A 17,395-nucleotide genomic window follows, 5' to 3' on the forward strand; every position below is an offset into this window, starting at 1 on the left:
AGATATTTTAAACATATAAAGGGAATAGATATATTCATTATTTCCCTCATTTGCATACTGATGATGACATATAATACATAATGTTTTGAAGCTTGGTTGTTTTTAAAAAATTTATCTTGGAGACTTCCTATCAATTTATATAGAGTTTCTTCTTTGTTTAAAACATCTGAATGGTATTACACTGTATGGATATAACTAACTAGGTCTTTATTGGTAGATTTTTGATTATTTCCAGTTATTTCCAATCCTGAACAATACCCTTGTGAAAACTCTTGTTTACTTTTAATTTCTCTTATGTCCAAGTGTAGCTTGAGAGATCACAAATAAAAGCATGGATTCTGGACACAGAGTGCTGGGGTTTGAACCCTGGCTCTACTTATGAGGTGTGTGTCTCTGGGCCTGCTACTTAACTTCTCTGCTTCAGTTTCCTCATCAGGTAAGAACTTTAAGATTAGTGCAGAGATTTGGTGACACGGCCTGTGTAAACTGCTTAGAACAGTGGCTGACATATGCTGTAGCTATTAGTTACTGCTATTACTACTATTGTTATTGTCATTCTCATTTTCTTTAGGATAAATTCTCATATATGTACTAAGTCAAAAAGAAAGAATGTTCCTAATCTTTATGGATGGCCAAAATGGTCTCCATTAAGGATATACAAATTTGTATTCCCAGTGGTGATGTATGAATAGAATGTCTCTCGCACTTGTGCCAAGAAGATATTCACATTTTTTTAGTTTGATGACTGAAACTGTTATCACAGTGTAGTGTTGTTGTTTTGTTTGTTTTGAAACAGTCTCACTCTGTCACCAGGCTGGAGTGCAGTGGCGTGATCAGGGCTCACTGCAGCCTCGACTTCCCCTGGCTCAGGTGATCCTGCTGCCTCAGCTTCCCAAGTAGCTGTGTGCCACCACGCTCGGCTAATTTTGTATTTTTGGTAGAGATGAAGTTTTGCCATCAGCCTGCTGCCCAGCCTGGTCTTGAACTCCTGGACTCAAGCCATCTGCCCACCTCGGCCTCCCAAAGTGTTAGGATTATAGGCGTGAGCCACCGCTACCAGCCCACAGTGTAGTTTTAAGTTGCATTTCTTCTTTGTGAGGGATATGATGTGGTTTTATGAATCCCTTGGATTTCTTTTGGTGTGGATTGTCCATTTAATTCTTTTGCTCATTTTATTTGAAACCAGGACATTAGATTTCTTATGAATTTGTAGCTCTTTATATATTAGGTAAGTTAGCTCTGTGTTAGTGATAGGATTTGAAAATGTTTTAAAGTATTTTTTGTCTACTTTTCCCTTAACTTTTGGTATAATAAGCCAATCAGACTTTTTATGTCGCAGATTTTTGTCAATCTTCTTTCCTATGGCTTCTGGGAACTGTGTCATACTTAGAAAGGCTTCCCCTGTCCAAGATAGTAATTAAAAATAATTTTCATACTGTTCATTTCTATGGTTCTGTTCCTTTCCATTTAAATCACCCATTCATTTGGAATTATCATGGTGTAAGTTTTGAGGTACAAATTCAAATTTATTTTAAGATTGCTACCCAGTTGTCTCAAATCATTCATTGAGAAATAATGTTTTCTGAAATGTTATGAGATGCCCACTTTAGCCCATATGTTTAATTACTATATTGCTGCTTCTGTTTCTGGACTTGCTATTCTCTCTATGCAGGCATCTGTAATACATTATTTTACTGGTTGAGACTTTATGTTTTAATATCTGGCAGGGCTAATTAATATTCATTACTCTTGTTCAGATATTTCCTAGCTATTTGTGTTTGATTTTTCTCCATGCATTTTAAAATCAATTTGGTAATTCCAAAAACAAAATCTTCTTAGTGTTTTTGGAGAATCACAGTATTAAATTCAAAGGTTAACTTGAAGAGAACTGAAATCTTCATGATGATTTCTTCATAAGAACTTGATACCTTTCCATTCCTTTCAGTCTTCTTTTGTGTCTCTCATGAACATTTTAAAATTTTCTTCATATGGCTTGCTTGTTTCTTAAGTTTATTCCTTGATATTTTATCTATTTTCGTCACTGGTCTTTTATTTATGTTTTCTAACTGATTGCTGTCTACATTATGAAAACTATTTGTCTATTAATTTAATGCACAGCTACCTTGTGGATCTTTCTTACTGTTTGTAGTAAGTTTTCAGTTGATTTTCTTGGGTTTCTAGGTATAGGATTATATTACAGTAACAATTTTGCCTACTTTTAAATATACATCTATTTTCTTGTTTATTTATTTGTAGTATCTAGTACCTCAAAAGCAATGTTAGATAATCGTGATGACAAGCCTTGTTATCTTAGACAAGTTCTTACTATAAATGCTTGCATTATTCCTTCATTAAGAATCTGGGGCGGGGCATGGTGGCTCACACCTGTAATGCCAGCACTTTGGGAGGCCCAGGCAGGTGGAGCCCAGGAGTTAAGAGACCAGCCTGGGCAACATGGCAAAACCTTGTCTCTACCAAAAAAGATATAAAAATTAGCTGGGGCATGGTGGCGGGCACCTGTAGTCTCAGTTACTCAGGAAACTGAGGTGGAAGGATCGCTTGAGCCCAGGAGACAGAGGTTATAGTCAGCCGAGATCATGCCACTGCACTCCAGCCTGGGCAACAAAACGACACCCTGTCTGAAAAAAAAAAAAAAAAATTTGTAATGGATCATGATGATTTGGGGATTGAAATAGATCTATTTTAATCATATTTAGAAATTTTTATTTTGACTGTTAAGAAATTTTAAATCAAAATATATGTTGTATTCTGTCAAACACTTATTTAGCATTTATTATCATGATCATATAGTTTTATTCTTTATATATTATTAGCATACTTGTATTAATAAATATATGAATATTGAGCCATTCTTGAATTTCTACTAATAATTTTCATATTTTTACTGTATTTACAGCATTCTGGTTTACCTTGATATTCAGAAATGAGATTTTTCCAGTTCTCTTAATTTGGACAACTCTTACTGGGTTTTGGTATCAATGTTATATTTTCTTTTTGTTGTTACTGTTGTTTTATTTTTTATTTGTTTTTTCACAAACAGTCCTATTGCAGAATAATATTATATTCCCTTCATTTAAAAGCTTCTAGAAGTTTTTTGTTTGTGTTTTAAAACAATGTAAGTTACACTGAAATTATTTACACTTTAAAAGTTTGATAAAAATTTTCTAAGCCCGATGCTAATTTTGGACAGTAGCTCTTCAACAACTTTACTTTTTTTTTTAATTCTTAGATCAGTTTTTGTAAATTATATTTTCCTAGAAAATTATTCATTTTTGGTTTTTATTTTTTGCCTTGGATTTGAGAAGTTTAGCCATTTATTTGTACTCTTTCTTGTCTATGAATGTATTTAAGACTGAAACTTTTTCTCTGAGTAGTGCTGAGGCTGAATCTTGTAGTTATTCTGATCTGTATTTTCATGATCATTTGCTAGTCTTTGATTTCCTCTCTTATTCAAGAGCTCTTTGGAAGAGGTAGGTTTTGTGTTGTTTTGTTTTCATTTCTGAACTTTAGCTACTTCATTTTTCTGGTTTTGCTATCAAGTTCTAATTTTATAGCATTATAGCATAATTTCCTCTGTATTATTTCCCAGTATTGAAACTTGATATTTATCTTGTGGCCTAATCTGTGGTCAATTTTTATGGCTATCTCATTGGAGAAGATGGTACAGGAGATGTATCTCTGTTTTCAAAGGACAGAGTTCAATATGTACATTTATCAACTGTAGCATCATGGTTTAGAGTACAGACGCTGGAGCCAGATTGATGAGAACCAAATGTCAGATTCACTATTGTGATCTTATGCAAATTACTTCGTTTCTCTGTGCCTCAGTTTCTTCATCCATAAAATGGCTAATGGATATAATAATAGCATCTACCTCTTGGGGTGCTGAGAGGACTCAATGCATTGATATGTGCAAAATATTTTGAACAGTGTCTGGAATGAAATAAATACTATATATGTGTTCATTGTTATAAGTATTTAGATCTGCCTTTTTAATTAGTTCTAGAGCAGGAGCACTGTCCAGGCCACACATTCAATTTCAAGTTTAAAGTAGCCATCATGTTAAGGAAGTTTTTTAAAAGTGAAATTTTATTTAACCCATTATATCAAAACCATTATTATTACCTGTATCAATAGAAAAAATTATTAACAACATATTTACCTTCTTTGTTTTGTACTAAGTATTTGATATCTGGCATATTTTGTACTTACAGCACCTGTCAATTTGGACTAGCCACATTTCAACTGCTCATTAGCCACATGTAGCCAGCGGCTACCGTGTTGAATGGCACAGGTCTAAGCGCCTTATTTTTTGTGTACTTGGTACTTGGTTATATCATGAGCTGAGTTAGATGATAATAAATATTCTATACCACTAATACATTTCTGTGTATCTTTGAATCTATTCTTTTTGTTCTATAAATGATGATGCTCTATAATTTGGTACAAAAATATTCATAATTATATTTTGATTGTGATCTGTGTCCTTTAACATTAAAATGGGCCTACTTTTGTCTCTTTCTGTCTTTCTGTACCTTCTTTTTTTTCTTTTTTGAGACAGTTTCGCTGTTGTTGCTCAGGCTGGAGTGCAATGGCGTGATCTTGGCTCACTGCAACCTCCACCTCCCGGGTTCAAGCGATTATCCTGCCTCAGCCTCCCCAGTATCTGGGATTACAGGCATGCACCACTTCACCTGGCTAATTTTGTATTTTTAGTAGAGACAGGGTTTCTCCATGTTGGTCAGGCTGGTCTCGAACTCCCGACCTCAGGTGATCCACCTGCCTTGGCCTCCCAAAGTGCTGGGATTACAGGCGTGAGCCACCGCACCGGCCTTTTTTTGTGCCTTTTGCCTTAATTTTGTGTGATACTATATTTATGATCAGTGTTTCTTTCTGCTTGTATTTGTTTGGTGTATATTTGCCCATTTAAAAAAGTTTTCAACTATGTGAATCACTTTATGGCAGGTCTGTTGTGCACAGCATAGAATTGGGTTTTTTTGGTGGTGGTGGTATCAGTTTGAGTACCCTTTTAAAAAAATGAGTTTAGCCCATTTATATTTATATAACAGATGTTTGAGCTTAGTTCTGTTATATTAAGTTCTGTTTTCTATTTTTATAACTTTTAAACATCTTTCATATAGGGTCTCTTTGCTTTTTTTTTTTTGCATTTACGCTGATATTTAGAAAGACTTAAAATTTTGCTGTAATGTGGACCTTTATGTAGAATTGCCTTCACCTTACACTCCTCTTTAGAAAGGATTGCAGGAAAAAAAAGTGATCTAAAACCTGGAAATGAGGCAGAAGATGGCTGTATGTCCTTTGGGTGTCATTCTGCAGCAGTGTCTAACAAACCTGCCTGAGAGCCATCTGACTTTCTAGAAGCAGTTCTCAAGTTCGGTACCCAACTAGCATTAGCCACGCCAGCATCACCTGGGAGCTTAGAAATGCAAGTTCTCAGGCCCTGCCCTAGACCAACAGAATCAGAAACTGCATGAGGCCCAGCAATCTGTGCTTTAACAAACCTTCAGGTGACTCTGATGCAGGGACAGTGGTTCTCAGCCAGGAGCAATTTTGTCACCTAGGGGACAGTTGGAAATGTCTGAAGACGTTTTTAGTTATAAAGGAAGTGCTAATGGTATCCAGAAGGCAGACGCCAGGGATGCTGTTAAATACTCTACAGTGCAAGGGACAGCCCCCTTCCCACTTCCCAAAAAAGAATTCTGTGTCCCCAAATGTCAATAGTACAGAGATATAGGAACCTTCTTTAGGGGAATGTAATTTTGTTTCATTTACTGTTTACTGAGGATTAGGTCTCAGTTTCTAACTTCCAGAAAATGGTTAAGATGCAACGGATTTTTATCAGGTAGAGGTGTAAATTATTTCTGTCTAGTAGAGAAGATAACCTCAAAGATTATGGTTTCATTGCCTTGTAGGATATTATATTCATGTGTACTGTGTAGCAAAATACCCTAATACCTAGTAACATAAAACAATAAGCATTTATTATTACCATGATTTCTGTGAAGGAGGAATTCATTAAGTAGCTTTAATTCTTGGAGAAACAATTTTCATATGCTTTGTAGCAGTTTTGTTTTCTGGTGAGTTCTCTGACATCTGTCTAACTGTCCTCTTTTTATCTTCTCATATTCCCTTGGTTTTGGTTTTACCTCTGTTTTAATTTTGAGCTTTTATTCAAAATCTGTGGGAAGTTCCTCTAGGGAAGGAACCAGGGTAGTGTTCAGGCCCCGTCAAATTTCTCTTACGATCCTAGGTTTTGAGTGTGAGTTCAGTTAGTCTTAACATCTTGCTGGGCACTGGCAACTATGGAATTTTCTGGTTTTTTCATCATAAAGATCCTCTGGCATTCTGCTGTCACAGAGGCAGATTGCTTCCAGCAAATACTGCTTGTCAGTGTGCCCTGGCTCTCCTGCTTCTCCGAACCAAACAGGCCCGGGAAGCTCCTGCCACCGGCTAACATGTCCTTGTTTCTTCTGTTGTAAACAAGGATTAAGGATTTGCACTTCAGTGTGTGCCCCTTCTCTCTGAGCGGGATATTTGCTGCCGCCTGGTGTGTGTGTGTGTGTGTATGTGTGTGTTGAGGCGGAATCTCTGTGTGTGTGTGTGTGTGTGTGTGTGTGTGTGTTGAGGCAGAATCTCTGTGTGTGTGTGTGTGTGTGTGTGTGTGTGTGTGTGTGTGTGTGTGTGTGTGATGAGGTGGAATCTCACTGGCTGGAGTGCAGGGGCATGATCTTTGCTTACTTGCAACCTCCGCCTCCCGGGTTCAAGCGATTCTCCTGCCTCAGCCTCCTGAGTAGCTGGGATTTCAGGTGCGCACTGCCATGCCTAGCTAATTTTTGTATTTTTAGTTTCACCATGTTAACCAGGTTGGTCTTGAACTCCTGGCCTCAAGTGATCCACCTCGGCCTCCCAAAGTGCTGCAATTACATAGGTGAGCCACCGCACCCGGCCTTGTGTGTATGTTTTAAATAGCGGCTACTGAATCCTTCTCTCCCAGAGCGATGTCAGTCCTTGTCCTCCTTCCTGCAAGTCCCTTCGTCCTGCAAGTCTCTGATGCTCTTAACCATCTTTCCTTTGTTGGGCCAGGATTTCAGTTCTTACCAGCTTTTTCTGCAAATTGAAACTGTTTTTTGTTTTTATTCTCATTGATGCTTTTTAAAATGATTTCCAGTAAGAGAAGGAATAATGATTTATTTTCCTCCAACTTTTTAAAAAATCACAAATCTTTATAAAAGTTTAAAAAATAGTACAATGAACATCTATGTACCCTTTACCTAGAGTCAACATTTTGGTATTTTCCCACATTTCTTTTTATCTTTCTGCACAAATAGAAACTTTTAAAAAATTTTGACCTTTTGAAAGTTGCAAATATTGATACTCTATCCCTAATTACTTCTCCTAAAAAGATTCTCCTACATAACCATAAAATTGTTACCACACTGAAGTGAGTTAACATTCATACAATAGTTCAATTAATATATATTCCTTACTTGTTTATTTATTTATTTATGTATTTATTTTGAGACACAGTCTCACTCTGTCACCCAGGCTGTAGTGCAGTGACGTGATCTTGGCTCACTGCAGCCTCCACCTCCCTGGTTCAAGCTATTCTCCTGCCTCAGCCTCCCAAGTAGTTGGGACTACAGTCATGCGCTACCACGCCTGGCTAATTTTTGTATTTTTTGCATTTTTTTAGGGGTTTCATCATGTTGGCCAGGCTGGTCTCGAACTCCTGACCTTAAGTGATCTGCCTGCCTCAGCCTCCCAAAGTGCTGGGATTACAGGCATGAGGCACTGCACTCGGCCTATACTCCATATTTAAATCTTTCCAGTTGCCCCCGCAAATGCCTGCTTTACTTTTTTCTTTTATTATTTTTTTTAATCCAGACAGTGTCTTGCTCTGTTGCCCAGGCTGGAGTGCAGTGGCACAGTCATAGCTCGTTGCAGCCTCGAACTCCTGTGTTTAAGCAGTCTTCCTGCCTCAGCCTTCCAAAGCACTGGGACTATAGGCGTGAGCCACTGCCTTCTTCAATATTTGACCCAGAATCCAATCAAGGTTTATAACATCGCATTTCACTATTGTGTTTCATCCAATCTTTTTTGATCCAAAATTGCCCTTTCCCTCCTTTATCTGTTCATGATATTTTATTTTTGAGGTGTTCAGGCCAGTTGCCTTGTAGAATGCTCCAAGTAATTCTTCCTTTATGCTCCTGTGGATAAACTTCATGTCACTTAGATTCTGAATGGGCATGAATTCCAACATGATATGCTAGTGACATTTTTAAGACACAAGATAATCATTTTTGTTTGAGGTCTGAGTGCTCTCTAGACTTAGGCCAGCACATTTTGGATGCAGCCAGGAGGAAGCCATTTCCTGATTAAGGCTTAAAATGCCAAGTAGTTTCCTATACTTACCCACCTTCAATAGTTGTAAAATACATTCCAGTTACCAAGTAAATGCTTTTTATTTTAAAAAGTAGCGTTTGTTTTCCTCCTGTCTCCATGTAGTAAACTAACAAATTCTTTTAAGAGCCAGCCTTTTAAATATATTTGTGTTTTATCCCATTTACATATACCCAATATATGGATTTTTCTCTAACTTCATTTACATTTTACACATTTGGTTTCTTAATCTTGCTGGTCTATTTTCAAACAGGACAAGACTAGTCAGTATTACAATCAAACCAGAACTAATCCTACACACACATAGTGCCAGAAATAAGAAAATCTCTTTTGACTATTTTCATTAATACTTCTGTTTAAATCTGTTTTTTTTTTTTTTTTTAAGACAGAGTCTTGCTCTTTCGCCCAGACTGGAGTGCAGTGGCACCATCTCTGCTCAGCTCACGGCAAGCTCTGCCTCCCGGGTTCATGCCATTCTCCTGCCTCAGCCTCTCAAATAGCTGGGACTACAGGTGCGCACCACCACGTTCGGCTAATTTTTTTTTTTTTTTTTTTTTTTTTTTTTTAGTATTTTTAGTAGAGACGGGGTTTCACCATGTTAACCAGGATGGTTTTGATCTCCTGACCTTATGATCCACCCACCTCAGCCTCCTAAAGTGCTGGGATTATAGGCGTGAGCCACCTTAAATCTTTTTTTTAACAAAAAATTTAGTTAAATATTGAGTTTAGAGCCTCCAAATACACAGCCATATAATATACAGAAAATCTGGGCTCTTAAAACAATTTTAGAGAAGAATCCTGCTTAATTGCAAAATAATAACAACATAAGGTCTTTACAAATACTTTTACATATATTTACCAAATATATGTAAAATCTTTACCAAAACTCTATGAGGTAGTTGAAGAGGGTGGTGAAATCTCTCTTTTTCAAATGAAGAAATTGAGGCTCAAATAGATGTACCTGACTTGCCCAGGATTCCATGACTATAAGCAGCCAAGATGAGATTTCAATCTGGTTGGGAATTGCGTGCTAAAGGTACGCTTTTGTGGTGCAGTTTCACTGAATTGATTTCCTCAGTCATTCTAGAGCTTTATATATTTTGGCAAAATTAAGATATTTATTTTAGGAATAATTAAGCTTCCTACTATCAATAACAGTTTGACATGCTCTTCTGTAGAAGTCCTGCCTTCTTCATTTTTAAATTGCAAACTCCTCTGTCCATTGTACAGACTTACCATGAAAATCTGGGGACGTTATTGCTTCAGAGGATATCCACTCAACATAAGGGTTCAAATAACCAATCATGGCTTCTCTGGTTTAGGCAGATCTGAGAAAGCATCAGTCAATTCGTAGATGCTCCAATGAAGATGCAATTAAAACATTTAATAAATCCTGCCCTCATACCTCATTTTCATTGTTAAGAGTTTGCTTTTGTTTTTTCTTTCAATTTTCTGGGTGACAGTGATCATCAAACCTACAAAATTAAGGTCTGGAGGAGTCAATTGTGATTGTTCTTTTTGCCCCATCATGGATTTGCCTATTTTGTTTATTTTGCTGATTATGGGAAATTGATAGATTGGAAACATCAGAGTCATTGGTTGTCAGTAAATGATATAATCAAAATTATAAGGCAGTTTTGTCATAGACTTAAATTATTCTTCAGCAAAGTATTAATAGGTAGGGGTGTGTGTGTGTGTGTGTGCGCGCGTGTGCGTGTATACAGTAAGTCCTCACTTAACATGGTCTGTAGGTTCTTGGGAACAGCAACTTTAAGTCAAATGAAGTGTTCAAACTGGTCCTCCACAAGGTGATTTCATTCAATTTCCTTTCATTACAACGTTGATGAGAAAAAAAGTTGGTCTTGTTATAGTTGTTTCAAGACCAACTTCAAGTTGTTAAAGTAGCAGTTTCTAAGAATCTATGGACAAATGAGGACTTACTGTGTATATACACACACAATATACAGGCACATATGTAATTTATATATGTATATACATAGTTATTTGTTCTTTTTTATTTTTTACTCGTTACATTTAATATGTTTGTCATAGGAAGGCTGACAATATAAAACTTCCTATGTATGAAAACTCAAAAATAACCAAAGTGGCAAGTGAATAATTCCTTTGAGAAGCAAAAGAACAGTACAATGTTTATTAACCACGTTTCTTCCTGAATTTTCTTCCATTTTTTTAAACACACAAAAAAGCTTTCCTGTACTTAGATTGCTGTTTTCTGTTTTTAATGTTGTTAACATGCATATTATTGCATTTATGGGTAGTAGTAGATAGTGTAATATACATGAAACCAACATCTAGGGATGACTGCCTTCTGAGTGCTTACAGGTGGCATGTTCTCTTATTATCCAGCTTAATCACAGCTCCCTCAACTGATAACTTCACTTCATCTGCAGTATTTCCAATCTGTAAATCTGGTTGGCACAAGTTGGTTTTAGCATATTTGGAACCATATTTTAAATCACTGGAACCACTTTGCCTTAATGCCCATGGGCTGTCAGCTCTCAAGGGCCAAGACCAAGTTTTTCTTAACTTCGTGCATATAGCATGGGACCTGGCTGGAACAGGTACTCAACAATTTTGCTGAGCAGAACTGTCCTCAGTGGAGAAAAGAAAGGAGAAAGGCTTTACTGAAGACTGCCCCAAATACAAACAAATTCCATTTTAAATGGAATATATACACTTTAGCCCCCAAATGCAGACCAGTGCACCTCTGTGGGGTAGTTTCCGACTAGTCACCTGGTAACAGATCATTCCTGTCATTCACAGGCTCAGTCCCATCTCTATTTTTCAGTATCTTGAATCAAGCTCTCTCTCCTCTAATCATGGAAGAAATAGAACCATAACTAGTTATTTTGGGTAAATGGGAGCTACTTAAAAGATTGATATTTTAAAAGCTTAAATGAAATGTTAATCAAATATGGTTTGTGATTATTTTCTTTCTATGAATATTCTTTAATTGTGGAAGGCCGTTTCTTAGGAAGAGAACAAGGGTTTTCTTTTACAACCGAAAGTTTTTTTTGTTTGTTTGTTTTTTCATGAAATTCTTGAGTTTTAAAAAATTGATGGTTGTTTTGCATATCACCTAGTAGCTGATTCAATGGTTTGTTTTTCTGCTAAATGTTAACCTTCAAAACTTGAATTTATTTCTTAATTGCTATTTCTACTTCAGGAATCTTAAGAAAGATGGCTTAACCCAGTCAGAAGGGACAAGCATAATTTTCCTCCATGGCTATTATAAGTATTAGGAGAGTTTTCACGACCATGCCATAGCTTCCTAGTGATGCAGAATTGGTAAGACTTGTGTGATATATACATGTGTGACTTGTTACATATCATAGCAACTGTATGGTAGGAACAATGTAAATAGCTTCTCTTGCAGTTGACCATCATTAGAAGAATCACTGCATTCCAGTGTCTGAAGAGCTTCCTTGTCCTCAGGAAAATGTTAAGTCCTGGTCCCATCCAAAAGGCACACCAAAAAAAAAAAAAAAAAAAAATCCTCTAAATCATCTCCTTGTTAACTGTTCCCCGCCACAGCACACACAAAAGTTTATAAAAGTATTGAAAGGATATTCTCACAAAAAAAGCGAAGTCTTGAGTTTACAGAATGAGTATCAAGTACATGCAAAAAAGCTTTCGTTTCACCCGTATATAAATGGCTCTAGAGAAAGATACATGAAAAAAGTACTGACTACATAACACAGTCTTTGTGGCACTTAACTAGGGATAGGGGAGCAGGAAATAAATAGTTCATAGTTAGGGTCAATTCTCTGTCCCATAGTCCAAACATGGAGATCCCACAGTGTCCCAAGGCAGTGAACATCCAGGTATCTTTCCAGATAACTTCCTGAGAGTCACAGCTTTCTTCAGAGTGTCTCATCTTGCCCTTCCGAAAGCCCACATTATTGCCTTCAGTTTCCGCAGCCTGAAGTCAGCCATCCTGAAACACAAATTGGAACCTATTGCATGGTTGGATCTCATGTAACAAAGTAAGAATGTTCCTAGAGAGCAGTTTTTCAGATGAATTTGAGGGAATATCTGAAATGATCAGTACCTCATAGTCTCAGGATTTAGTGGGAATTAGGAGATCACATAGGTAGCCGGGTGCAGTGGCTCACACCTATAATCCCAGCACTTTGGGAGGCTAAGGTGGGAGGATCACTTGAGACCAGGAGTTCAAGACCAGCCTGGTAAATATAGCAAGACCCCGTCTCTACAAAAAATAAATAAAAACCAGCTGGGTGTGGTGGCATATGCCTGCTGGCCCAGCTACTTAGGAGGCTGAGATGGGAGGATCGCTTGAGCCCAGGAGTTCGAGGCTGTGGTGAGCTATGACTGCACCACTGCAGTCCTGTCTAAGGGACAGTGAGAGCTTGTCTCAGAAAAAAAAAAAAAAGAGAGAGAGAGAGATCACGTAGTTCACCCAGCACATGAACTCTTGAAGACTCCTATATGGAGTCCAACTAGGATGTTGACCTTAAAGGGTATACCACAAATCATTAGTTCCTCAAAATGATTCTTGTTAAAAGGTTTCCCTTTTAGAAATCCACAGTGTAAATTAGTGCATAAGGGCACTGAGAAAACCTATCAATCTACATATGTATATGTACATATGTATGACTATATATGTATATGACATATATTCACAAACATATTCCATTTTATTTAGTCAGCATTTCCCAACGCTTTTATGATAAATATTTGTTGACTAAATTTAATTTAGTAGAAGATAAAGGAAAATAAAAGAAGTTTAAAGGAAATGCATGTATTCTTACTGCCAAGAGAGTAATCTTGACCTGTTCTGACATGCAGGGGCTCTGTGGTCACTGGTGAGATGAGGTACACTGCCACAGAAAATGTTCATACCCTTATATTTTAAAATGAGTATAAATCCTAGAACTCTGTTGGAGGAAATACACGGATTACAAACACAAGTACCTTTTCTGCGTTCTACAGTTTTTAACTACAGGACTCACAAACATCATCTGATACTAAATAATAAATGTGTAGGTCAGTGCTCCTAATGCCATTTATTGGTCTCGCCTGGCAGGAAAAAAAAAAAAAAAAAATCTTAAATTTAAAAACTCCTTTGTCTACATATTCAACCCCTGGGTATAATTTTGTCATTTTTTTTTTTCCTTCTTGCTTATTCCCTAAACAGGGCAAACATCTCATTTGTTACTGATTTCTATGGGACTGAGACTATATACCATACATATGCATTTCATGCAAGAGCATACTTCCTTCATTAATTAGCACAGATGAAATTAAATACTTGGGGTCAGTGAATCATCCCTGTGCTTTAAGAGAGAAAAACATGGCCGGGCGCAATGGCTCACATCTGTAATCCCAGCACTTTGGAAGGACGAGGCAGGTAGAATATCTGAGGTCAGGAGTTCAAGACCAGCCTGGCCAACGTGGTGAAATCCTGTCTCTACTGAAAAAACAAAAACTAGTGGGGCGAGATTGCGCCACTGCACTCTAGCCTGGGTGAAAGAGTGAGACTCTGTCAAAAAAAAGAGAGAGATAAGAACACAGAAAGGATAAGAGAGTATTTGAATATAAAAGTTCAGTTTCCAGAAAACAAATTTAAATTTTTTTAAAAGCCCAGATACTTGTTTATATTTTCTTATAGAGATTAATGATCAGGAAATCTTACCTATGTGATTGTCTTACACCCAACAGGCTGTGAACTTCTCCTAACTCAGAAGCACAGTTTAAGTAACTCGAACTGTGAGAGGCCAATAGTAGTGAGCTCATGGCCAATTTCACTATTTGTTTAACAAAAGCAGGTTCTCCTCTGAATTCAGAGATGCCCATGAGGTGGGTGCCATCCTGAGCACTCTGGTAGGCATCCTGCCATCAACCTAGAGAAGTTCTTTTTCTGAGATTCCAGGGGCAGCTACAGCACCCATGGAAATAGCCTCTGCAGGCTGAGTTGGTGTACGGGGTGACTAGACAGGGAATCCAGAAAATCTTCTTGCACAATGATTCTTTGCTTTTTTGGATCACATACCCGCATGAGAATCTGTTTAATGCATGGACTCCTCTTCCCAGAAGTGAGCATATGTTCATGTATAATTTTATATAAAGTATAAAGTGCTGTCATGAACCCCCTGAAGTCATTAAATAGACGTCAGGTTAAGAGCTGTTGGCACCAAATCATGATCTTTCTCTTATTCCCGTTTATATTCCCAGCTTGAACTGTGCTAGGCCAGTAAAAGAAGTGGGGGGATAGGACTGATACAATTGCCAAGATGATCAGTGGGGGAAATGTTAAAAATAAAGTGGGTGTTGCAAATCTATAGAGACAGAAAATAAATTAGTTGGCTGCCTAGGGCTGGGGTGAGGTGGGGGAGAGTGACTACTCATGGGTGTAGGATTTCTTTTTGGAATAATGAAAATATTCTAAAATTAGATTGTAGTGATGGTTGCACAACTTTGTGAGTATGCTAAAAGCATACTGAAAGTATACTGAATTGTATACTTTTGAACGGGTCAGTTTCATGGCATGTGAATTACATCTCAAAGCTGTTTTTAAAAGTGGATGTTATACAAAACAAAAAAAGTGTTTCAGCAGAAACTTACAATAAACCTTGTATGACCAGAGATAATGGGTGGCCTCCTTATGCACTGCCTTCAATCAGGAAGGAACTAGGGGGATTTCTGGTTAAAGGTCATTGGAGTTTTTCTCATCATGGAGAGATGTATGGAGAGGTGTGTTTAGGTCTCCTGAAGAGTGGAATGTGGAGGACCACCCATAAGACTAAAGAGCACTGGCTTGATCCAGTAGGATCTCTGCCTAACCCAATATTCTGTTTATGAGAACGATTCGACAGGGCGGCATTGGCTGTCCTCCATGACATTGCTTTAAACGTTAGGAATATGATGCCAATTTTCTCAAATCCTTTCTCTTAATACACTATAGACTGTTAACTAATAAATTTATCTAACTCCATCTTGAATCAATTTCTATGTCAGCATACTCTAACAAATTCCATCTGCATCCTACTTTGCTTTGCATGATTTTGCTCATGCAGAGGCAGAGCCTGGTTTAGAGATCCTCAAGGGCCATGTATCTCTGATTCTTACCACCCCCTTTTCCATGATGCTGTCAAAAGCTTCTTTTGAGTAGAGTCAAAAGTTTCCAATTCTCCTTTATCTAAAAGGCTTTTGCTTCCACTGCCTTTCTTGACTCTGGCCCTGGTTCTAGCTTGGAAAACCAAGCTGATCTGTATTGTGTACTGGTATCTTGGATATATAGTCAGGGGCTTCTGGGGCATCATTTCAGTACGCACACATGACAGCCTTCACTAGGTTTCAGAACTTGATCTGGTTCAATTTTTTACATCATGAAACTGAGATCCAGAAAGAAGAAACATATGTCCAGGGCCACATAGCTATCCAGTGGCAAGACTAAAAGTGATACATGTCTTCATTCCCAACCATTCTGCTTTCAGAACTACCAGGCTGCCCCCCAGACCCTCTGTCACGCTCATCTCAGCACTTTCAGCCTCCTTCTTCTGGTTTTCTTTGTGGGTTGACCTAGCACTTACCTCACCATCCTGTCTGGTCTCTTCTCCTTCATCCTGGTCAGGTTCGAACTCCGTGCCCCGGTCTACAACATCCACACCAGCATGCACCCTGGGCTTCTCATTTTCCCATTTGGCAAAGCCTTTGTCCTTTGCTGCTTTGTCATGGAACTTGGATTTCATTTTAGGGAAGGTGTGGGACCCTGAGTCCCCCCAGCCAGCCTCTGACCAGACAGGTTCAGTCTGGGTGGCCTGGCTGGTGGTGGCCCTCTGTAGCCTCACGGAGATCTTGCGAGAAGAGCCTGTAACCAGTGTGATGGCTCTGCTGTCTAAATCCCTGTGTCCAGCAGTGACTCCAGGGAACTCAAACACCTCATCCTGTGCTGGAAGTGAAAGAGGATGGTGATTATTTGACATCTGACTGCTTGATAGCAAAGCATCAAGGATAGTGCAAACAGCACGAGTCTGGCATGCAAGGTCCTAGAGGAACCGACGAGGAACAGAACTCAATTAGCTGTAGGCAAGCTACATGTTCCTGAGACTGGAAAGCAGAGAGAAGCAAGGATGATTCAAGGGTTTAGCCACTGCTGCTCACCCTAAAGAAGGCCTTAGCATTTAGAGAGACTGACTGGGTTTAGACCCAGAACCTAAATGAGGTCCAAGTGTGAGGAGGCAAGCAGAGAGAGACCATGGCAGCAAAGAAGGCAGAGGGCATTACCTGGGGGCAGCGAGGGGCTTCCAGGCAGTGACCCATGACCACTGCTCAAGGAGGGCGCCCGGGCAAATCTCCTGCAGGCCAGAACCAGGAGGTCTTTGCACTGTTTGTGACAATTGGCTCCACAGTCTGAAAAATTCCAAGGGTGTCGCAGATGATTAGTGTGTCTGATATTGACTGAGTTTCCAGGGTGGCACTTGATTTTTCAGCCCTCCCCTCCCCAACCCCAGTTTCTGTGTTGAATTTCAGAGTTGAGCTCAGGCCCATGGGGTGTGTCTAGCATCTGGAAAGGGGCCATTGGTCCACACTTGCCTTCCTGAGGTTCCGAAAGTTCTCTTACATTTGCTCAGCTTGATTCTCTATGCAATTGAGGACCTAATGAGCAATTGTGCCTAGGGAGCAAATAGAGTCCAGCCTGAGAGGTCAGTTGCCTTTGCCCAAAACTAAATGCAAATCAAATGGCGTTGAGAGTCTTTCCCAGGCTTAGATGGAATCCCCACAAAGAGAGCCTAAGGCAGGATGAGGGCAAGAAGCCTCAGCTTCTAGCCTCTCCCAGGCCAACTGCTGCCTCTGATCATTTATTGTGAGGAGTTCCTCCATTCAGCACTTGTCTGGACTTTTTTACTCTTCTTCATTTTCCAAAACCTTTCAGGGCCAGTGATTACATCTTCTGCTTCCTTCCTTTGTA

General features: G+C 38.7%; 1 protein-coding gene across 7 annotated transcripts in view; it reads right to left on the minus strand.

The window, feature by feature from the left end:
• Window positions 1-10,565: 10,565 nt before the first annotated feature.
• Window positions 10,566-17,395, minus strand: part of RASGRP3 (RAS guanyl releasing protein 3) — an 86,782-nt gene continuing 79,952 nt past the window's right edge. For 4 of the 7 annotated variants that reach the window (XM_074011974.1, XM_065527192.2, XM_074011977.1 and 1 more), the window contains exons 12-14: window positions 16,711-16,836; window positions 16,017-16,375; window positions 10,566-12,400 (exon numbers count right to left, since the gene is read on the minus strand). In XM_074011974.1, the coding sequence (XP_073868075.1) occupies window positions 12,392-12,400; window positions 16,017-16,375; window positions 16,711-16,836 (494 nt within the window). In that variant the 3' untranslated portion in view covers window positions 10,566-12,391. Of the gene's footprint in view, window positions 12,420-16,016; window positions 16,376-16,710; window positions 16,837-17,395 lie in introns of all 7 variants that reach the window. The other 3 variants (XM_065527193.2, XM_074011975.1, XM_015433800.4) reach the window with 1 other exon arrangement.

Source organism: Macaca fascicularis, chromosome 13 (genome assembly GCF_037993035.2).
Source record: "Macaca fascicularis isolate 582-1 chromosome 13, T2T-MFA8v1.1".
Lineage (NCBI taxonomy): Eukaryota > Metazoa > Chordata > Mammalia > Primates > Cercopithecidae > Macaca > Macaca fascicularis.